This window comes from Onychostruthus taczanowskii, unplaced genomic scaffold (assembly GCF_017590055.1).
Source record: "Onychostruthus taczanowskii isolate IOZ18803 unplaced genomic scaffold, ASM1759005v1 scaffold17, whole genome shotgun sequence".
NCBI classification, from domain to species: Eukaryota; Metazoa; Chordata; class Aves; order Passeriformes; family Passeridae; genus Onychostruthus; species Onychostruthus taczanowskii.
The window spans coordinates 1540184-1564008 of NW_024498906.1; the positions used below are offsets into that span (position 1 = coordinate 1540184).

Genomic DNA, 23825 nt, shown 5'->3' on the forward strand with positions numbered 1-23825 from the left:
TCAAAGTATATTATCTTGGCCCCAAACTTCAGTCCAGATAGAGTCGTGTTCTATATTCCACAAAAGTATCTCTGCATTTTTCCTCTGCTTTCATTGTCTCTACCACAGAATAAGAAGTCCAATTCTCCCCATCACAGCTGCCAGATGTGTCTTGGCACTGGGAAATATACAGAGATCCCAAAGTCTTGCTCCAAGGCTCAGCATCTGTTGAACCACCCTGCTCATCTTCTGTTATTCCTTAATGACAAGTGAGAAGGAACAGGGGAGAAAGGTTGATCTGCTAAGTTTCAAATCAAGTTAGCCATGTTTTTCTCAAAAATCCCACACCATCCAGATGAAAGGCTAAAGGAGACAGACACAGACAGCTCAGTCTAGAGGCAGAAGTTCAGGGACGGACCTCAAGGGCAGCAAGGCCTTGCTGGGTGCCAAGTGACTTATCCAGCAGCACTGAGAGGGACAGAACTGCTGGCTGCAGGGAGACGTTTCTCTGCAGAACCTCGTGGAAAAATCAACAGCCACTTTTGTGGTGGGCAAAGGTAGTTTTGAGAAAGAGGAGGTTTCATTGCTGTTGTTACTTCAACAACCAGCATATTTTATTGGGTTTTTCATTCTTTAAAGGAGATTTCAATATCAATTTGAATACAAAAACATTTTGCACCTGAGTTTGACAACACATTTACTTTGGACTAGCACCTTGTGGACAGTTATCACATATTGTGATAAAAGTGAGCTTGCAAATGGCTCATACAAATGATAAATTATATTCCTGACAATTTTATACTTCAGGCATGTAAAATGTATTGCAAAGCTTTTAGAAATGAAAAAAAAATCCTTTAACTGATCAGACAAAAATTTTTCAGTGTCCATGAAAAAGAAGCTGCCACTCTCTAAACTGTTCCTCAACAGCATTTTTGCAGCATTTTTGAGTATGTGCATAAACATAAATTACTTGTAAAAATACTTTCTTCTCCTTATTCTCTTCTTTTTATTCTTTCAACACGCCCTGTAGCCCAGTTCCACCACTTCACTTGTTCCCTCTCACTCTCCTCCTTTAAAATACACTTGCCTCTGATTTTTCACTGATACAAATATAATTCTGGGTCTAGCTCAAATAAAAATAGCCAACAAACTAAATGATGCCCACATCTGTTTCCATAACTACCACCCTCTGTTTCATCTGGAAGATGCTGAGAATGCTCATCAGTGACTGCTCTCCCCTATCTCTTTAGGCTCCATATGAAATGGTCTTCTACTTCTTCTCTGTCCTGTCCAGCACCCAACAGGAAAAAATTAAATCCTAAACCATTGTCCCAACTTTTGCCATAGCAACCTCCCAGTTTCCAGATAAAGATTCAGATCTAAATATTTTATTAAATAAGTGTGCTCTGTCTGCAAGAATCCTGAAAACAGCCTGCTAGCAATTGCCCAAATATGGCATCTTCTCTTGCATGACTCTTTTTTTTTAAATTATCTGTTACCTTGTTTAATACATAATAGATACACACAGACATGTATATATAGTCAGCTCCTTGATGCAGTGACTGTTTTTGTTTAGTGTTTCCCAGCATGGTCCATAAATGGCATTCCTAGAGCTAAATATACGACACACAAGAGAGCCACTGAGGCAAAGAGATGCCCAGAGGATAGAATTAACCTGGAATTTCACTTCAAACCCAGAGTGACTTCTTGTTTCTATAGGCTGTTCCTGCACAGAGCCTCATGATACTAGCATGCCACACCAGTGGATGAATCCAACCACGCAAAATTGCAGAAACTAAGTCAGGGCTCAGCATTCATGCATTTTGAAGACTACAAGAAAGAAGTAATTGAAAAGAAAGGGTAAGCAATTAGGATTTAAAAAAAAAGATGGGGGGCACTGCAGAGTAAATAACAAGAAAATAAATTATTTCCTGGAAAAAGATACTGGAACCTGGATAAATTATGAAACTTCAACTGAACACCAGGGTAGCAAGTGACCATAACACAGGAAAAGAAGTTTAGATTTTATGTATCTCAAGTCATTATTTAAATTGAACTTATAAACAAGATGTGTTTGAAAAGAATGAGTGAGCACCCATTCCACTCTTGCCAAGACAGCACTGAGATTTTCCTCCAGACAAAAAAAAAAAAAAATCATGTCAATGTCACAACCACATGTCCAGCACAGACTGGTGTCTTTTCCTGCCTCTCTCAACTGAAAGCGTTGACTTCCAGGGCAGTGTAGCCTACCTAAATACTAGGATAATTTTCACCCTTATTTTCAAAAAACAGTACTTTTACAGGAAATGTGCATTATTTGAGACACTACATATGTATATGCAGATATGGTATTTAAACTCAAAGAATAAATATTTTGCACATTCAAGTTTCCTGTGCCATTAATTTTTTATGTCTCGCTTTGGCTTGGTGTCATATGTTGCATGCATATTTTAACCTTAATAGGCTGAGCAGTATGTTCTTGTGCATATTTGTGTAAACTGTGTACTGATTATACACCAATTAGCTGATCTTAAAAATGAAAGGGATTTTTTTCCCTGCTAGCAATAATTTCTCTGAAGCTGGCAGTATTTGCAAGGGAACACCAATGCCTGTCTGTGGAGAGGGCCTGAATGTGTAAACAGCAGAAGAATAATCTAACAAAAGAAAGATCAATGCCTACAAACTTACTGTGTTAGAAAGGAAAACCAAAGCTGAGCACACTGAGGGTCAGACACCTCATCAAGCACGATGAAGGCAGCCACTTGCACTTCTTGGTAGTAAAATATTTTATGAAAAAGATTTTGAAGTTTGCCTTTCTGTTGAAAAATATTACCAGAACCATAGCTTACATAGATTATTTAATATAACATTGAGTCAACACACTCATATGCTGAGAAGCCAACAGCCTGTGTTTCTAATAAATTGGATGCCTTTTTATATCCAAATAATAAGAAAAAATATCAAACAAAAGGATGAAGCATTTTTCTTGCAAAATACTTTTCCCATTTCTCTAATTTACAAAAATGGACTTAAATCTCAGTCTTGCATATAACAGACTTGTTACTTATTCCTAAATTAAACCTATTATATCATCAAATCTATTTACACAAAACTTCCCTTTTAGCATTGCATGCAAATGCTCTCTATTATTTAAATGTAGGCTGGAAGGTAAATTAAATAATTCTCAAGAGAACTAGAAAAAACTTTCCTTGCTTTCAGTATTTGGCTTTGATTAAGGACATGTAACACGTGATAAACTGTTCCAGATTTGCTGGCTCAATGCAGCCTGCAATTACAGTTTATAGAAAACAAATACATCTGACAAGGCAATGTATCTTTGCCTCAAATATGTTTACTCCTATAACAATTGTTGTTAGGTTACTCACAAAATACAGCCTATCAGTTCCAGTTTTGCAACTTGACCTATGGTAGTGGGCTTTTGTTCCCAGACACACAAAACAGCACAATGAAAATATACTTAAAAATAGGATACTCAACAATCAGAACAAAACTAGTGTAAAATAAATGATGGCCATTTAACACTTAAAGCTTATTGAAAGCAAGTTTCCATTATGTCCCTTTATACCTGATTGAAGATCATAGTGAATTTATGACAGATCTGAAACAGTTGCACAACTTTGGATCTTGATTTAGATTTTGAAAGTTAACTTAGAAGAGATGGAATTTCACCACGTTTGAAAAACATTTAAAGGAAAAAAATATATCTTTCAGTGGTTTTCTATTCCAAGACTTGAGTGTAATTTTCTTATGTTATTAAACAATTGCAACATTAGCAAAATTTTTGCTGTTTTCAAACAATCTGAAAATGTTCTCAGAGAAGAAAAGGCTTTCCTACCCTGCTCTTACTGAAGTGCAACAATGCCAATTCTAAATAGAAAAAAAGCTATTTTTTAATATATGTATTTTTTAAATGTCACCTTTATAAAAGCTTTAGAACAATAGTACTATATGCCAACAAGAAAATCTGAACCAGGGAAAAGTTATACTCAAAGACCCACTCATGGTGAGGAAAGGATTTTTTTGACTTATGAACTATAGGAAGAAGCAAAAGAACAATCCCTCCCAGTTTCTGGCGATGAATATGCAAGCCAACCAACATCCGACATTCCTACAGCCTCAGACAGGTGCCTCAGTGCCACAGCCTTTTTCCCTAGAAAAGGGAATAGACAGGGCTGACCCTGCAGCACCTGAAGCACCTATCAAACCAGCCCAGAGCTGCTGCATCCCTGGGAACAGCCAGGGAAAGCACAAGGCCACCATGCTTCCCCAACCCCATCCCCACACTCCAGAAAATGGCCCTTTCCTGAGCCTTTCAGAGGTGAGGAATTATCACATTCCTAAATTAAAATGCTCACTTTCCTGGGTGTTAATTGGCATCACTACCGTGCTGGAACAGATCTCAACATCTTAATGAGGCAGGTATAAACCAGGTTTTGCCAATAGGCACCCTAAGGCAGAGACACCTGAAATACTCATAAATCTGGATATGTCACTGCAATACATCAGAAAAAATTAAGCCTTGCCTATCTGAAAAATCCATACATATTAAAATGCCGGACCTAGGAAGATAAGTGTGCAATTTGGCCAACAGTTTAGTGATTTAGCAATAGTTCCTATAGCTATATAGCATTTCCTAAATTATGTTCACCACAGCAGTGGTCACTACTTTGGTTTGTTTCCATTAGGTCACTAATATCTGTGGTCAACAAGAAATATTAAAGGATGAGACATATTCTGGTTTTACTGCCCACAGTGAAAAGCAGAAAAAATCAAATCCTTCCTTCTCCTCTTGGCCTTTGTAATAAAAACCTGAGTGATTCACACATGATGACATACAACCAGTTGTAACCCTCACTATGCAATGGAAGTAATAACCCAGGTAGGCTACTGATGATGGGGTTACACCAACTTTAATTTGTTCCTATGATACAGATGTAATCCATCACCCATTAATGTTGTGGTTTAACCCCAGTCAGCAAATAAATATTATGCAGCCACTTATTTCAATTTACACTGATTTTATTATTAGAACTCCTAATTTCAATACAGTGCTTAGAAATAATTAGCGTGAAAAGACCAGGATATAAAGTTGGATCTTAAATACCTTTTTAGTTGAGAAATTCATTATTTTCCTCTTAGTTACTTAGATGTTTCTTACAAATAACTTAGTTATTTTCCTTGAATACCACTGTTGGACACTGGTCAATATTTCTCAAGGAAAAACTCTCTACAAGCCAGAAGCCCAAGAGGCCAAGATTCCTCTCCTCAAAATGTAAATGCTTGCTAAAGTGCTTAAATTAGGCCAACCAAGTTAAGTAGTAAAACTACACAATATAACACCACAGCAGTAGAATAGCACTTATTATTATCATCTTGGTAATAAAAACAATGCAGCAGCACAGAGTGCTTCACTCCCACATCAGTGGATCTGCTCTGAAGTTGCAAGCAGCAGGATTACACTGCTCAAGCAAATAAATAATACTGCCTACCACTTTCACCACTGGTTAAAGACCTTTAGATGCACCCCTGTCCTCCTCATTTCCTAACAACAAAGAGAACACAAGAAAACAAACCAACCAATGAACCAAATACAAACACCCTGTTCCCTTTTTCATGTCTTTCAGGTCACATTCTGTGATCAGGAAACAGATTGAGTTAGGATTTAATAAAAATCCCAAGAAAAGAATACTTGAAAAAAGTAACACCCACGGCATTTAGGGCTCCCTCTTCAGGACAATATGGCAACACTTTCCACAAGGAGATTGGCCACATAGATCTTAGAAAACTCTTTCTGAACTCAGCAGTAACTATTTGCTCAACTGTCCACGCTTAAACAAGGCTACAGTGGCACCATACTCAAACTGTTCCCAGGAAAAATGAGGGGAAGCTCTCTTGCCTTGTGCCTCGTGCATCCTTGGCTGTGGTGCCCGATCATGGCCTCCTGCCCCTGCTTTTTCTGCAGAAACAGAAACGGCCGTGGAGAAGCAGCCAACATGAACAGTGCACCAACCCTGACACAGTGTACAGGTGGCCATGAGAAACGCAATCCCCCCCAACCAAGTCCAATGAAATAACATCCTAATATGAAATCTGATACTTCCAAACCTAACCCCTGCCTCAACTTACAAGATCTTCATGTCAGACTTTGCTTTTCTCATCTCGGTAAATATGAGGTTCCGTATTCTTCAGCTAGGGACAGAAAAATCTTTCTCTCCTGAATTCTTTAAAGCTTCTAGCCAGAGGGAAGAAAAAGGAGGAGAAACTGTTCTAAGAACCATATTTGGAGTTCTATCCCCTTGTGACTGAAACAAATCTCTGTATCTGCCACAGCTATTAGCCTTCTCCAAATAGCAGCAGAAGCAATATGGAACAAACTTGGTCCCTAGATAATTTCCCAACTACTCATATGGTTCTGTATAGCAGCCATGAAAAATAATAATTCTTAGTAATTTAATTCTGCTGTTGCTTGAAAAACTTATGACCCAAAGCAGAAATTTTGGACGTGTTTCCAGATTCAAGAAAACATTGCAAGCTCAAAAGACAAAGTTTTCTGAGTTTTATTTCCAGTGTTTTCTTTCAGAGGATATCAATCCTTGCAAAAGAGGTAGAGATTAATCTGCTTCACATTTTAAAGGAAGTAATACATTTTGCAAAAATTATTAATTCTTCTTCACTTGCAGTTGTAAACCTTAAGTATAAGACCTCTACTGAAACTGCAGCTCAAATAAAACACTAGCTGAAAAAACGTAACAGGAAATGTCCATAACAGTCCTAAAAGTTTAGCAGACACACTAAGATGGAAATTACATTGCAGAAATGATTAATGACAGCAGATTATTCTGTATAAGACAGAAAGCAAGAAACTGTTGAGTGAATCCTCCAGAAAAGATTACAGCACATCTCTTGCACAGACCCAATTGTCCTCCTACAAACAAACAGGAGAATAAAGATAACCTGAAGAAAAATCCAGGTTTTATATTTCCAATTTTTTGTTTTGTTCTAATGGTTCTGAAAGAAGGGCAGGGAGCTAGGGAATGCCACAGAAAATTTGGAGGCTTTCATTTTGGCCACCCAAGACCCTACATAGGAATCTGCATTGGGAGTCAAGCCAGACATGAAGAGCACACACACATTCCAGTGTCAAATGAAAGACAGTGAAAGACACTTCCCAAGAAACTAATGCATTAAGTTGTATTTTTTTCACCTTTTTTTTCCCTTTTTTAGAGCTCTCTGTCCCAGATAAAGCATGAATATGTGAATGTAGACTGACATCCCTGTGCAAAACCCTCCATATATGCAAGCTGTCACTTCCTTTCTTTAATAAGCTTTAGCAATCTCCTCATACAACTTCCCTTAATTAAATGTATGGAGAAGGGATTTCCTTAAAAAGAAAGGGATGTCTGTGCAAATTAATGTGGAAATATTAGACATGCATCCATATATGCCAGTCCAAGAGGACAAAGATTTTTTTTTCTATTATTATTCCTCCTATGCCTTCTCAGTTAAATAGATTTTAGCTTTATTTTTAGAAACAAGGAAGGTTTACATTTGGTTCTTTGGAGGGCCTGAATTTAATATGCATTTAATGTCCATATACTATACCTTTTTTGTTGGTTCTAATAATTGTCTCAGACAACAGTAAATGGCTTCCATTGGAAACTTCATTTATAGGCTTCTCTGGTGGTTTGTTGGCAGTATTTTCTTTCTTCATGTCTTTCTTTATTTCCTGCAGAAGACAGGGAAAAGAAAAAAGAACCAGTTTAAAAAAGGTATTACAAAATATTCTGAATCTCAAGCTCCCAAGATTTCTTAAAACTTCTATGTACACATCTCTGCCTGCTCTAGTGTTACCACAAAGACTCTTACAAAGTTGAAATGCCACAAAAAGAAAGCAATTTTCAGTAACCTTTTCCAATGGGCACTATTGTTTTTCTTTTTCAAATAACTCCTTATCTATGCGTGAAAATTGTAGGATAGTTTTAAAAATCTCTTAGTAAAGATCTCCAAAGCTGAAAAATGTGAGGGGGTAAAAAAATAAATGTTTCAGTTTATCAAGCAGTGAGCTGTACATCTGATACACAGGGCAGAACCAGTACAGTGCTCCTGATGTAAAGGCAGCTTAGTCTGCTTCCCCTCCAATGAGACCACAGAAACAACCACCATAGCAGGAAAAAAACTATTAACTAGGAAAATATGACAAATGTTACCATAACTGGCAGAAGCACATAGTGAGACTGCTGTCAGAGCTGTTGCTAACACTGACACATTTTGCTGCTCACTACCTTTTAAGGGGATTGACAATATATATCAAAAAATATATGGTGAGGGTTTCATGAATGTAAATCCACAGAAAACAGCTTCACAGTTACTGCTAGAGATGCACAGTACCCTCTCTATCAGCTTCTTAGGCACACTTTAAAAGCCTAACTGTGTTGTTGTCCATACCTATTTTGACAAAGCATCCAAAATATCATCCCCTTTCATGTATCTTATATTGAAATGCCACTGAAGAAAACAAAAAGCATTACCTCCACTTTCTAGACAGGTAACTGACACACTACAGAGGCTGAACCATTTGCTTACAATCACGTCCCAAAATATAAAGGAAAAAAAAAGAGTTTTGGCTCCAAGCTTTGTCCTAGAGCCATAGAGCCACTCAGGCTGAGAGAGAACTCAGAAGGTCCCTACTCAATTCAGTTCAAAGCAGGGTCACCTGTGAATGGAGGTGACCAGGCTGTTCAAGGCTGTTTGAGCAGCTGGGTTTTGAAAACATCAAAGGACAGAGGCTGCAGAATCTGCTTGACTGACTTTATAGTGACAAAGATTTTCCTTATACCTTGCCTGGAACTTTCTTCTCAAGTCCCATCTGCTCTCTCCTGTCCTGCCCACAAGGCATCACTGTGAAGGGTGTGTCTCTATCTCCTGGATAACAATTTTTATGTAGGAAGTCCCCCCAAAACCCTGTTTTCAGGCTGAACAAGCCCACACCTCCTTAGCATCTCCTTAGGGAACATGTGCTCCAGCTTCCACAGGCACAGAACTTGCTTCAGCTCATCAATATCTTCCCTTTATGCAAAATTTTCATCTTATCCACAAAATGGGATGCTGTATTCTGGATGTGAACTTATTAGTGCCATGTAAAGAAGGATTTCCACTTCCCTCAATCTGCAGGCTATTAATGCAGCTCAGGATGCTGTTCACTGTGTTGATGCCAGGGTACAAGACTGGCACGTGTTTATGTTGCTGCCCACCAGGACACACAGGTCCTTTTCAGCAGAGTTGCTCCCACATTTATCAGGTCCCATTCTGCAGATCTCCCAGCATTCCTCCTTCCCAGGGCAAGAACTGGTATTTGTCCTTGCTGGATTCCACAATGTTTCTGGGGCCCTCTGAAGAGCAGCTCTGCCTTCAAGCATGTCAGCTGCTCCCCCAGTTTGATATCATCTGCAAATTTGATGAGATCTACATTAAACAGGCATCAGAGACATGTGATGGCTTTGGATGAGCTCTTCCCATTATAAAAACCTCTACCTCTCCTCCTCTCTTTCACCTCTCTTACATTCACTGCCCTCTTCTACAAACCAGTGCAGGATCAACTTCCACCACACCACAGCATTGTACACTGTGGATCTTATTTAGATTTTCAGCATATCAGACATGAGCACTAAAGCATAGAAAACACATTTCTATTTGAAGTTTCTGAAGTTGTCATCTGTGAACAGCATCAAGCAAAGGAAGAATTTTTAAATTATTGTCTGTAAGATGCACCTTAAACCTGAATCTCATAATTTTTTTTTTAACTTTTTATTTCCCCAAACCAATTGTTATTTCAAAGCTGACTTATTAGCTATACAACAGTAATACAGTTTCCTACATCTGCCAAAAGCATTTTCTGTGTATCAGTACACTAGCAGAGATAAAACTTTTACAAATTACTGCCTAAGGAAGGTACAGTAAATACTTTATATGCTGCCATGGCACTGGTAAAACAGTGTCTAAAAGACAGCTCCTCAGAGTAATCATAACAACTGAAATAACAAACGTGAATGTGTGTATGAATGGTGTGTGATATCTGTGTGATAGATGCTGCTGCTGCTAGAAGAAATATTGTGCATAGTTCTGGTAAAAAAGTGAACCATGTTAGAATTTAAGAACACTGTATGCATTTAGAAGAATGTATCACTTCTAAAAGAAGTGAACTAGACTTAACATGTACATTATTCCACAAGCTTCTTTTTCACAGCTTTAAAAATTAAAATGTGCAATAAATTACTTCACCCAAAGCTTTAAATCTATTTTGCAGCTAGGTGACAAACTCACTGTGTATTAAAAAATTATCTGCCATTTAAACAGAATTTGTGAGTCAAACAGCATTCTCACGTGAACAAGATCACAAGACAACATCCTACAGAAGACCACATCTTGCGAGAACTTACTTCCTGTGTGTCATTACTGTGTGCAGCAGTACAATATTTTTTAACTGTAAAAATCCTTTTTCAACTTCAAAACTGACAGAGAAAATTGTCTGCTGTAACAGGAAACAATGCTACAATGCTGTACCCTTTTAGTTTCCAGATGAATGACACTGGTGCCTTTGCTGCTGCTGACAGTTTTTTGAGAAAGCCTTGTTTGGCTCCTGAAAAAAAGCAAGAGAATACAAGAGAACTCCCAAACACTGGCATTTGTTCGTAGGGTGGGGAGTCTTGCACTTCCTTCTCATCCACTATTTGTGGAAAGAAGAAAGACACATGCTGTGTCCACATGCCGAAATTCACACAGAAGGTTTGGCACCTTGCAGTCACCAAAACTGTCCAAGGACTTCTTTTTTTTGTGTGCCTTTTTAACACTTGAGCTACTTTTCATTACTGTTACCTTTGATGCTCATGAGAAGGGCCATAATCTTTCATAGCTACTGCCTAGAGTAACATGACATGATCAACCCCAGCAACCTAAAGTTACAGACCCTGGAGGGAATTGAAAGTGGAGAATTGTCTAAATAATGAAACAGAAATCAAGATCAATCCAGCCCTACTAAGCTAAAATCTTAGCAGAAGCATATTCATACTTAGCAATACCCTATGGGAAGCCCATACCTAAGTGGCTTAGGACGCATTCTGCATTAAGCAATGCCAGCTTTAAGACCTTTGCACATCTTTTCAATTCCTGGTCTTAGTCTACAGCATAAGACTAAAAACTTATATACAAAACCTAACAAATGCCCCAGCCTCCAGCAGCCTCACCACCGCAGCCTGCAGCAAACACTCGTGTTGGTATTACAGCCTCTCTCCTCTCTCTAGTATGCTGCTCCTGCCTCCTTGCTGTCTGCTCTTCTGTAGTGCTCACCCTTGGGGAATTCAGGATTATAGAACTTTTCTTCAGTTGTGGCTCAAACACAGCCAGGCACCCTTATCCTCAGGCCAAAGGGACCCTTGGTGCTATTAAATTCAGAAATATTGACATAACCCTTTACATCTATCCCCACTCAAACCTGCTGTAAAAAAATAGATTATTACTCTAAAATACTATAATGCCCTACTCAAAATTGCATTTTTTCTTGAAAAATGAAGTGAAAACAAACACAAACAACTCTGGCGAAAGAAATATACCAAGTAACTTTATTTTTTTTAATTTTAAAGCTCAATTTATTTTACTGCAAAAGGTATACGGAACATGACTACCTGGCATATTTGGTAAATGAACTACAATGGCCCTAAAAGCTTGGTGCTTTATCAGTAATAGTTATAGAAATCTTTCTATGTAACCCCGTCCTTCCAGATCTGCAAGGAGTTGAATCCTACCACATGAGGAAAGAGTAGGCAAATGAGCTTGCAAACCCATGCATATCAAAGGAGGCTTGTGGGAACTTTCCCCAGTGTATGACAAAATCTATTTCCAGTTCTGATTTCAAGCTGAAGTTTGCAGATATTTTTTTTAAGAAGAAATTCCATGTACACAAACAAGTAGGAAGCAAACTTCCAGTTAGAATAGAATTCCTCAATCTGCCATAAATAGTTCAAGAACAGCTGAATTTAAATTCTAAAGAAGGATGAACAGAAACTAATAGTTCAGTTTCAAGTTCAGGAACTGCTGTGTCTTGAAAAAGAAGCTTGTGTAATAAAGAAAATATCAACCTGCCATCTGCCCAGCAAGGACTTCAGTGCACCTCCTGACCAAGACTTTTGCACTGGTTTCTGGTTTTATTTTGACTACAACAGATATATTCACACCCTGATCAGATACAATCACCACTCACTGTGGGCAATCTGCCCTTGAGTGGAACAGGGTGGGAGGACTGGTACAGCCGGGCATCTGTGCCGTGCTGAGTCTCCTCCAAGGGACACGGTGTGAGAACCTTCACCAGCAATCCCTGTGGTGACAATATCTGGAACAGGCTTGACAACCTTGAGAGCCCCTCCCAGAATAAAGTTCACAAGACAGATGTCAATGGAAGCCCCACAAAGAGCCCCAGGAGAAGGAGCTCAGAGGGATCCTGAGTGCAGTGCTTGGCTCTTTACCTCTCAGTTCCTGTGAGATGTTTCTGCAGAATGAGCAGCTGTCTCACTCACACAACCCATTTGCAAAGAGGTAGGCTTTCACAGTGCTAACAGCTTCAAAAATATCTCTAAACCTAATCTGTGGGACTATTTGGTTCTTGGTTTTGGAGCACTGCCCAGTATAAATTTCTTGGATCTAAATGATGCACTTCTTTCCTAGCCCACACAGAGGTAACTGCAGGTTCAGGTTAATAGCAGATCATTTTCAAGAGGCTTTGCCTCAGGAACCAAATCCTTAAGTAAGTAACCTTGCATTTCAAACACTAAACCTAAAAGATGCTCTCTTGATGTCAGAAATTTTAAGACAGCTTCCACCTCCTGTCTACGTGGGTTTCAGTGTGATTCCAATATGATAAGCAGTTCTTACTCGGAAGAAGCATCCTCAATCTGAGAAATACTGAAAGAAAGTAATCGTGAACTTTAAAAATAAACTAAGCTTCATTCCATGAAATATTACGATTTCAAAGATATTATGGGGGCATAAAGGCCCTTAAAATTTGTACACCCTTTTAATACATAAAAAAATTACTATTTTTTTGTAACTAGGCTTTAATCATACTGCATAGATACCAACATCCAAATCACTGTGAAAAGATTATTTTCTTCTAGCAAACTTTGAAATATATTTTCTCCAAGGAAACACAAAATCCTAAACAATACCTGAGCTGTTTTTATTTGGATCCTCTCTAATCCTATCCTACATCAGTATAAGCCACAGGAAATTTGAAAGATGTTATCCCTAAGCTCATCAGCTTTACAAAGTGACAAAACTTCAAATAACAACAAATTACATAGTGTGATGAAAGTCCATCACATAGGAAAATACAATGTATTCAAGTATACCTGCACCCTATTAAATAGCTATTTCAACATATAAAATTTATAAATTAAAATTTATAAATTAAGCATCTTATCTTTTGTAAGTAAAAAACTATTACTCATTGAAATGGCACATGCTTTGTCATTCTGAAGAGAAGCAAAAAGAACAGTTAACAGCTTTCAAAGTGAAAACATAGTTTTTCTACTGCTCTTAGCAAGACCTAGCTTTTTTTCTCAGAATTGAATCATTTATTACATTTCAAGGAACAAGTTTCCTCTATATATGTGCCTTTACATGATGATGTTTCCACCCCTCTATCAAAAAGCTTCCTTGAAGTTAGAGCAAGTGCTTGAATTACGTCAGTCATAAAAGTTACAGTTAGGAAAGTACAAGAACTTCTGCCATTTTCACTACACCAAACTTTCAAGTTTCTTTACTATAACAGTTCTGACCTTTACAGGAAACTCAGCTGAAAACATTTGAGGAAATTGCTTCAACCTTTTCCACGACTCTAAATCCAAAATATGCTTTTTTTTTGTACTGCTGCAGGTACAACATCCTAAAGCCAACACTTCATTCCTTGAAACTGTTGGGAGCCATGAAAAATTTCAAGAATCACTATCAGACTATAAGGTGATTTATCTGTGGATTCTATATGAAGGGAACAACAGTTCTTGCATCCCAGGAGCAAGAGGTTTAATCAAAATCAAAGCTTTTGAAAACAAGACACAGGCATAATGAAAGAGTTGAAAGCTGAGAAATAATGAGTCTTTCACAATTCTAAAATCTGTAGCATGTGCCCTGCTTGAAGCCAAATATGGGAGCAGGAGTAAGAGCCTGGAATCATATGCAGCAAAGAGGAAACAATGCAACACATTTGAATTATCAAAAGATGACAATGGAAAGGTCAGGAGCACTGAATGCTTTTCCTTCAATCCCTTTTCTCAAAAACCATACTTTACATTTCAAGAGACAACTGCCACCTTGATTTCCTGCAGACCGTGTCTGTAACTTCAAACAATGTATGAGTTCAATCATTCAATTATTAAATGCCTCAAAATAAAATTCTGTTGCACAGTACATCAATTTAATATTTAGTCCTCCTAAGTAATTTCCTGCAACATTTTCACTAAAACTAGTTAAGAGTTATTGAATAATTACAAATGTCCTTAGTTAGAAATGTGGCTCTGATTTTCAAGAATCTTGTCATTCTAATATAAATAAGCAATGTGTCCTAAAGTAAGCATGGAATAAACTTTCCCAGCAACTGAACTAGAATCAAGACAAAAAATATTTTCAACCAGAAAGATGTTGCTGGCACTAAAATCCAGTTTACTGTCATAGCATAAGCTTTACATTCTGTTAAAAAGCAAGATGACAATATTTCAGGGAGAAATAAGAAACCATCTAGCTTTTATTTTCTGGGCTTCTGCATCACTAGCTTTTAGTTTCTCCTTTCTAGGGCAATACCATGTCCAAGCCATAGAGGAAGGACATGGGACCTTCAAGCACTGTGATCAAGAGTGAGACCTCCCCATCAGCTGGTTCAGGAGACACTCACCAGTGGCTCTGTCACCAAGCAGAGGGGGAAGGATGGTTTGGAGCCTGTGCTTTGTAGCAGTGATCCCCAGCTTCTAACAGAGGCACAGATCCCAAGCTGCTACTGCACACATGCTCTGAGCTCATGACAAAAGCTATGCTCGTGTTTCACCGCTGCAGGATTCCACATCCGCTCTCCTTTTTTCACTATCAGCTTATCCCAAGTTTATAAGAAGCATGTTCCCAGCTGTCAGGCATGTGACGGAGGAAAAAAAAAAAAAAAAAAGTGTTACAGTTCATGAGCCTCCTAGTTTGTGCCAGTACTGCCTAGTTCTCTAACCACAGCCTCCTAAACCTCTCTTTGGTTTCTGTATCTGGCCTTTAAAATCCTGTCTATTTCTGTGGCTCACATGACTGCTATCTGATTTACAGCTTGACAGAGAAAAGTGCTATTTGTTCACCAAGTTTTACATACTGAACAGCATATCTACTCCAGCAGAACAGGTACCTTAAGGATGAGGACTCTGACCTGCTTTACCCTCCTTTGTTTTTCTTGTGTTACATAAAACAGATGCACTGGTTTGCTCTCCCCTAGCACAGATAAAGCCTTGAACACAGCCAGAAGTGCTGCTTTCATGGTGCCACCCTTGCTTCTCAGATGGAAAAGCCTTATGAGCACTGCAAAGTTTCCTGTCAAGACACTGCTCCCCTGCCTACTGTTCAACTAGAACCAGCCTGCACAATCATAAATTCATTACACTGCCATAGGTAAAGGCTTCTACAGCCCATCTGTCATGCACACTGTTCTTTGAACATTTAAATACTCATTTTGGTACTAATTTTATTTACAAACTTTACTTATAACAAAGGTCATCCCTCAGACATTTGAGACAATAGTGGGGAAATTGAAAACACCAATGTAAAAACATTAATAGGTGAGATTTAATGCAAACTACTGGTGACAAATTTATTATGACGTGGCAAACCAGCAGTTGTTATAAAAAAAAATTAACTCCTACATCCAGTGTATTCTATATTAACCACAAAAGCACTGTGCACTGAAAGCATAGTGCAACCTGCTCCTGCTTAAACTGCTGGTACTTCTCTGTGATATCTGTGTCTGAATTCTTCTGTTGACCCCAGCCAGAGATGCCCAAGATACAAAGCCCTCCATAACACAGGAGGCCACACTGTTCCTAAATCCTCTGTTCCTCTCCTACACATCAGTGACCAGTACTCTACAGCAAACATCTTTTTTACATCCTTCTGATAAGTAAAGATCTTCTGGATAGGATTTACACTCTTATATATGTAGAAAGCCTTGTACTTCTAGAGAGATGAGTGCCTGCTTTATAATAAAATTAAGAAAACTCTCAGATTTGTTGAGTCTTGTGAAGTCTTTCAGCTCTGCTTGTCTGTGAATATGAGTGTGTGTTTCTGCATTCACTCAGCTCCAGAAAATCTTGTTAAATCCCTTAGCCTCACACTTTGTACTTCAGTTCAAAAGGAGACAGCTCACATTCACCTATACCAATTAGTTTACTGTGGGGGTTTTTTTAATTACTAGAAAAGAAAAGATTAAAGAAACATGGAGGGGGTGGAGGGGGAAGGGAGATGAAGACTCCGAGAAACAGCAAGGAATACAACAGTAAGAAAAGTAGAGAGCACATTTTAAAACAAAGAATTACAAAACACCACCTGTCTCAGAGAAAGTCAGGAAGAAAAAAGAATACACCCTTTGCACATTGTGGTTTGGGTTTTGGAGACATGCTTGGCTACATCAGTGATAAGTTTCACTACCACCAGAAGAAGCAATTCATTACATCTTAATGCACTTAACAGACCAAGACTGAAAATTATAATTAGAGCAGTAAAAAAAAAGGGAAATAGGAAAACCATGGTGTGCTGGTGCTGGATGCCACTCCAAGCCACTCAGTTCATCCTGACCCATTTTTTTCAAATGACAGTACCTCTCTCTGAGGCCTCCCAACGTAGGTGTAAGCAAAGCATAACTGATGAACAGACACAGCAGATGGCAGGAAGCACGAAGAAGCAGAAGTGATTGGCACAGGCCGGGTGCATAAGCACTTAGCATTTTGTACACACTGTGACAAGACACCTCTAAGGAAGACTTTGAAAAACAGTAAGTACATTTGTTGATCTTTATGTGCAGGTTACCCAAAGTAGGTGAGAAATACAAAAGCAGAAGTTTGTTAAAAATTTATTAAAAAGGTGAGGAAAACCAAACTTGTCACCCTGTCACCAGAACAGAGGGACACACCATCCATGTATGAGACACTTGAGAGATGATGACCCAAAGACTCTAAGACTTAGAGTAGGCAAGTTGCAGAGTTGACACAGACTTTGCATTTCAGAAACCTCCCAGAGAATCACACCACTCAACTGCAGCAGGTCTCTCAACCTGCAGATGAACTGGAAGCAACTTCCTGATTTCATACTGCTGTGGAGGTGTCTGCTAACACCTGCCCCTGAACCCCTGCAGCACACACTCCTTCCCAGCTTTCATCTGGGGCTGGGAATTTGTTTTGCTTTACATATTTAGCAACATATGTGAGCAGTGGGATTAAGGGCAGAAGGCACTGCTGCAGCAGGGATTGCCATGGGGAACATGCTCAGCAACCAGACTCTCACTGGCATTTTCTTCCCCCACCTCTATAACCTTCATGACAATGGATGGCCAGCCAGGCTTTTATCAGCTGGAATTCCTGTGTCTGCCAATAGCACAGTACATCTGTGAGCATTTCAGCTGCCCAGTGTTCTCATCTCACACACACATTTGTGTAGGTGCTCAGAAACACACGTGTGCTCCCCCCTGCATCCTCGGATACTGCAGGGAGATACTGTGGGGAGGCACAGAAGGTGCTTCTCAGCCATCCTCCCCCCAGTCCAGCTCCAGCAGAATTAAATTACTCAAGCAGTTTCAAATAAAAATAAATTTCTTCTCACTAAGGTTCCATTTTCACCCAACTATTAGAAGAATTGTTAACTTTGCTTGAAAGTGCAATGTCATTCCTCATTTCTTTGAGTAAAGAGTGGGATATGCCAGAATTTAGCATGCTAAGAGTTTCTCTCCACAGACACCTGGCCTTATTAAAAAATGTAGCAGACTACAGGTTTAGATATTCAAAAATGGATATTTCATGTAGTAAAAATATTTCTGCTGTCAGCATAAAAACCCCTGTGCATATATTAGCATATATATGTGTATATATATACATTTATATATATACACATATATATAAATATGAAACTTCTGTTGAATTTATGTTCCTTCTCACAATCATACCAATTTGAAGAGACGACCAATACAGAAAAAAGCAACAACATACAGTCTTAGGAAAAAAGTGCTGGGAGACATTATCACAAATTGTAATGTATTAGATAAGCAGATAAGCTATCTCTGTGACACAGACAGGTTTAGAGAGAGACAAAGTAACATAAATCCTTTATGCAAAATCCTATCACAAACCAGATGATCCTTAACAGCAGGATTTTCTAATGAGAACATTAACTGACTCACCCAGTATTTTGCATTCTCTGTTAAAAATCATGTGGAAGGTTTTTTAAGAAAGAATTTGCCTTTTCTAAATTATGTTGTACGGTGAAAAAGAAACAACAACTAAAAACAAACCATACAAACTGAAAGGAAGTCATTGTGCTACAAAAAAAACACGCAAAATATATAAAATACAGCTGTACAAAACTTCAAAATTTTCATTTCAACCACACTTTAAAAACCCTTGGTGATGGTCCAAACAGCCATTTTTCTATCCAATTAGCAAGTAATGAAAAATTGTACAAATTTCTACAGAGGTCTTCAAACACTTAATTGTGCATTATAGAATGAAGTACTGTGCCATAAAAAGGTTAGGGCAAATTACAGACACTCCTATTGTTTTTGACAGACCTCTTACCAAATACTGTAATGAACTAACACAATTGCTCAACCCTCTGCAGCATACAGTTATTAAGGTTATGCAGAGAAGTCCACTGAACCCTGGGGAGGGCAAGTGTCAGGGAGTTCCACCACATGTAAAATTAAAACTGAGATTCTTGAAGACACATCACTGTTTTGAAAGACAAGCTGAGACTTTTTTCAAGACAAAAATAAAGGATCATGAAAATATTTAGAGGGAAAGATAATTACAGTGTTACAGGATTTTTAGGGCTTTGTTTGTTTGTGTAACCAGTTGTATGAAAGCTTGCAGGAATTAATGAAATAAGATCCTGGATTAAATCAGGGTTAATGAGATCAGGAGTAGACGCATCATTATTCAAATCACACACCATGTGAATAGTGTGTGCTGCCAGACTTGTAAATCAGAGATTAGAATTTAACACTCATCCTTCTACAGTCTGACAGTTTAGGGCTAGAGGTCTCTTATAAATATTGCTGGCATCCACCTGCCAATGTTCACAAGACAATGTATTATGATTCCAGTCTTTCCAGGTGCTAAGCACCAACAATTTCAAGAGGTAGCCAATGGCAGAAGCAGTTCCTCAGCACTTCTGACAGTCATGTTCCTCAAGTCTTACAACCCTTGCAGCTGCTAAGCAAAATTTGTTATTTAATTATTTTCCATGTTAATCTGACCTTTCTTCCTGCAAACATTACAGCAAGTACAGGTTAATTCATGTGAGTTTGGAATGGGGCCATATGTCTTATGGATTCCTTTTTGTCTGGTATAGCCTTCTGAGCTCCAGCATGATATGCTGATATGCTCAAACACAGAGGTAATTTCTTAGGGGGAAAAAAAAAAAGTATGAAACTGAAAGGATTGAGAACAACAATTTTAATAATCCCTATTAAAAGATGACCTGGAACCAAGGAAATCCCTTTACAAAATGTAGGTCACATGTTTCTTTGGAGGTATTAGACTTAATTCTAGAGATTTGATATTTAGAAAAGATAGCCATATTCATAAGGTCTTAATAGCTGGGAAAATCGACCCAAACTTTAAAAAACGGGTCTCAAAAAGTCCCTAGAAATGCAGCAGCTGTCCTCTACACTTGAGACTGCTTTCTCTTAGTAGAATGAAAGTCTCTGGACAAAGCTTTTCATGGTAGAATTGTCTAGGCTCTTCATATGTTCTGTCTGCTCTCTTACAGCTGTGAAAAAGGAACAAGCAGGGAAAAGGGGATGTATTGGTCAATCCATTCTAGCAAAACAACCTTCTATGTCTTGGTCTTATCCAAGGGAAAAGAGGTATAAAGAATGCAAATAGAAGAAATAACCATGCTCAACACTGATCCAGAACAGCAAAGAGTGTTGCTCAAGACTAAAAAATGTATAATGGGTGCTAAAACTGCCTGAGAGAGTTTGATATACCATTGGTATTTGTAGGAGAGGTGCAGCCTAGCATCACAGATGGAAGAAGATTTGGTGACCACAATCCTCACCTCAAATTACTCAATCCCTTAATTACTCAATGTTTGCAAAAGAGATTGGCATGCTACCTTTGAAGTAATGCATCATACTGAAACTACCTTTGGAGTTTCTCAACCTAGTGTTTATTCAGCCAGCATGAAACTTTAAACAAACCTTCATGGTTATCAGAGCCACACAGACTCATTGGCTTGTATTACAAAAAAAACCCAAAACAGTATTGGACATATTATGGTCAAGTCCACATGAGAAAAAATGATGTATATCTGCTTAGCACACTCAGCAGGTTTCCTGTTCACAGATGAGTTGCATGAGAAAGTATAATCTTTGTTTGGATAAGTCTCCTTCCAAGCAGAGACAATTTTTTTATGGTTTCTCCCAATGTACCATGTGGTACCAGAATGCTTGAGGCACACCTCATTGTAAATAAGATAGAGGTAAAAGTACTGATTATGCAGTCCTGCTGAGGGGAAATGAAAGTTTAAAGATGACAGTTAAAGAAAGAAAGCAGACAGCAGGTGCATAGGAGTCACCAAGGATGATGAAATGGTGGTCTGACCATATATAAAGGTATATTGGAACTTCAGGACTGAGTCCTCTGAACTTGTTTGCCTTGCTGAGCATCACTGAATGATGATGCAGATGATGCAGATGGATTCAGCAAGCATGAACAAGATTTCAGCAGTGACAAACACCCAGGGAAATTGCCTTTAAATACTTTTCAATTAAAAAACTTAATAATTACTTTTAATTTTTACCTTTAAGTAAGAATCAAGAGGGAAAAGTTGCATATGCCATACATAGAAGAAAGACCTATTTTTTGATCTAAGCATTAGCAATTCTTTTTACTCACCAATTTATCAAGAAAAGATAAATTCATTTTGAACATTTGAAACATTCCTGGTCTGAGTGTTGTAGGCTGAGGGAGGACACTGAGTGTTATTCCTCTGTGTTGAAGAGGACTCATCTATATTTCAAGTAGACTTTACTGCAACTTTAGTTATTAAACTGCTATTGCTCAAATTATATATATCCAGATCTATGCCTTGAAATTCTAAATATTGACTTACACAGTTTTCGGGATGACAGGAAAAATGACTATATATGACTTAGCTTTTGTTCCCCAAGAGCAGCCTACCTTGAAAGTAGCTGCCTGCTCTAAAAGATAAATGTGTATGCACAATAAAAATCATAGAAATTTAAGCCAATCATTGGATAATTAATACAAATACCTCTTGAAAAGAATGAGGAGAAATCTCACTTAGCAGAAGGCAGTATCCTTCAATTTTTGGCAAATATTGAATTCAAGAAGTTGCAGGCAAAGCAGAGTAATTTGCCAGGCAGTTCACAAGAGTACTCTCTATCCACCCTCCCCTGAGCTGTATTTTTTACTGGGAACGGCAAAAAACAGCACTTCTTCTTCTAGATACTCCAATATCTTCTAGAAATTACAGGATATTCTAGATGCATTTAGATTTAACTGCCTTTACTTACAGCAAAATGCTTTAAGTTCAGATGTATGAGTGTTTTATCTTTACAATATTAATTTTGACCGCACAGAGCATAACCCACTTGCTTCCTTTGTTTTCATTGGGAGCTGTCCTTTACACATTTACTTCAGCTCAAGGAGTACATTTACACTCAAGTAGTTCTACTGATTCTAACAGGTCTCATCAAGAAATTAAGTTTTTAGGCATATTCCTCAGGAAAAACAAGACCCCATACCTGTCAGCATTTCTTACACTGTGCATACACTGCTCCTCCCCTCTGTGATCCACTCCATGGGGGAATATTGAAAAAACAAAAGTTATCTAGGAACACCCACACAGCAGTGGTTTAAAGAAACACCCAAGGCATAGGTGTGTTCTGCTTTGTAAACAGATTTTAATCCCAAATCAACTAACAGACTCCTTCAGCAAAGTCATTAACCACTCCAGACAAGGGCTGTGGGGGACATGTCCCAGAATTCATGGGAGTGGTGGCCTGGGAACAGATACCTCTGAAAAGGAAACAGAGCTGACCATACATCATACTACACTGAAAAGTATAAAAAACCAAATATAGCACTTTTAATCCCGATATAAAACTGGGAAGAAACAAGGCCCATTGAGGGTGTTCTGCTAGAGGAAGAGGAAGACAAATACAGAGCAAGCAAGCAGAAAACATTAGATCCAAGGATCTGGCAAGCAGCTTGAAATCCACAACTGAAAGGAAACCTGACACAGGGCTGGGGAGGTGCAGCTCAGCTGTAAACTGGTTTGGATGTGTCTGCACTGCTCCACACAACACACAAGTGGCAGAGGGAGTTCTCACTACTATAGGCAGGAGGAAATGCAGACATGTGAAAGGTGAGCAGTGTCTGCATCAGGGCACCTGCCAGTGATGAGAGCAAGTAGCTGTAGCAAGTACCCATTTAGGGAAATAAATTTCATACATTCCTATAACAGTGTCTCCATTCAGCCTTCACTCATTTAAAGAGAATGGGCCAATCCTACACTTGATCACTTTTCATCCATCTTCTGTCCCCCTGTCAAGTAAGTGCTGCACATCAGTGACTACTGCATTGAATTTGTGAGTATTTACAGGTATTTTCAACACATATTTCATTATCTACCATCAATACTAACACAAAATCTAAGCTGGCACAGACTACAAGGCACGAGGAAAGAGTTTGTTTGCTTTGGACTAAATTTTTTTCTGAAGTACTGTACAGGGTGTGAACAATGACGAGTCACATGAGTCCACTGAGCAGCTGAAGTGCTGGGGAAAGAACCTTCAGCTCTAAAGGGGGGAGGCAAGTAACTGGTGTGGTCAAACATATTTGATAATCACTAGTTGATCTGCTGAGGCCAGGTATTTCAGCAGCTACAAAAAGCTCCTAAACCAACAAATTAAATGCTCTGAATCCTGAAGAATCATGTTTATCTTTCTTACTTAATACGTCTTTTTTTTAAAAATCACTTGCTTCCTGATATAAATAGGCTTTATCTCACATTCACTGTCGCCAAGCCCACACAAATAAACATTCAATACCTGGGAAAAGTCATTTAAAAAGGCAAAAAGGAAGCTTGAGTATAATAAGGACCATGCTGGCCAAGTACTGGTCAATTCCGTATTTCCTGTATTTTAAATATTTATTAAATATACACAGAGATCAAAATAAATGGTCTGGTCTCCATTTATTTACAGAGCTACACAAATCTTTAAACAGAACCAACCACACCTTAACATTAACACCATTGACAGTTTAATAGGAAGTAATTTATTTGTCATTTAGAAAACAAAGGCTGGAGACAGAGGTAATCAAAACAAGTATTTCAGCTTCCTTTCTCCCTCTTTATCCCACAGCACAATATTTGTTCTCCCAGGTTCTCCTCTACATCATAACACTGCCTTCAGTATAACAGTTTCACAGATCAGGGATGAAAAATAAAGCAGTTTGGTTTTCAATAACATGAAATTCCCTCTCATACTTCCAAATTTTTTAATTCAAATTATTCACAAG

The 23825-nt window shown here is 38.4% G+C and overlaps 1 protein-coding gene across 5 annotated transcripts in view; it reads right to left on the minus strand.

The window, feature by feature from the left end:
- Positions 1 to 23825, minus strand: part of SH3KBP1 (SH3 domain containing kinase binding protein 1) — a 211649-nt gene that overhangs the window by 126382 nt on the left and 61442 nt on the right. For 4 of the 5 annotated variants that reach the window (XR_005952296.1, XM_041399855.1, XM_041399857.1 and 1 more), the window contains exon 3: positions 7603 to 7726. Coding sequence is in view for 4 of the 5 variants with exons in the window: in XM_041399855.1 (XP_041255789.1) it covers positions 7603 to 7726 (124 nt within the window). In the remaining variant the exon portion in view is untranslated. Of the gene's footprint in view, positions 1 to 7602; positions 7727 to 7860; positions 7868 to 23825 lie in introns of those variants that run through there. The other variant, XM_041399858.1, reaches the window with a different exon arrangement.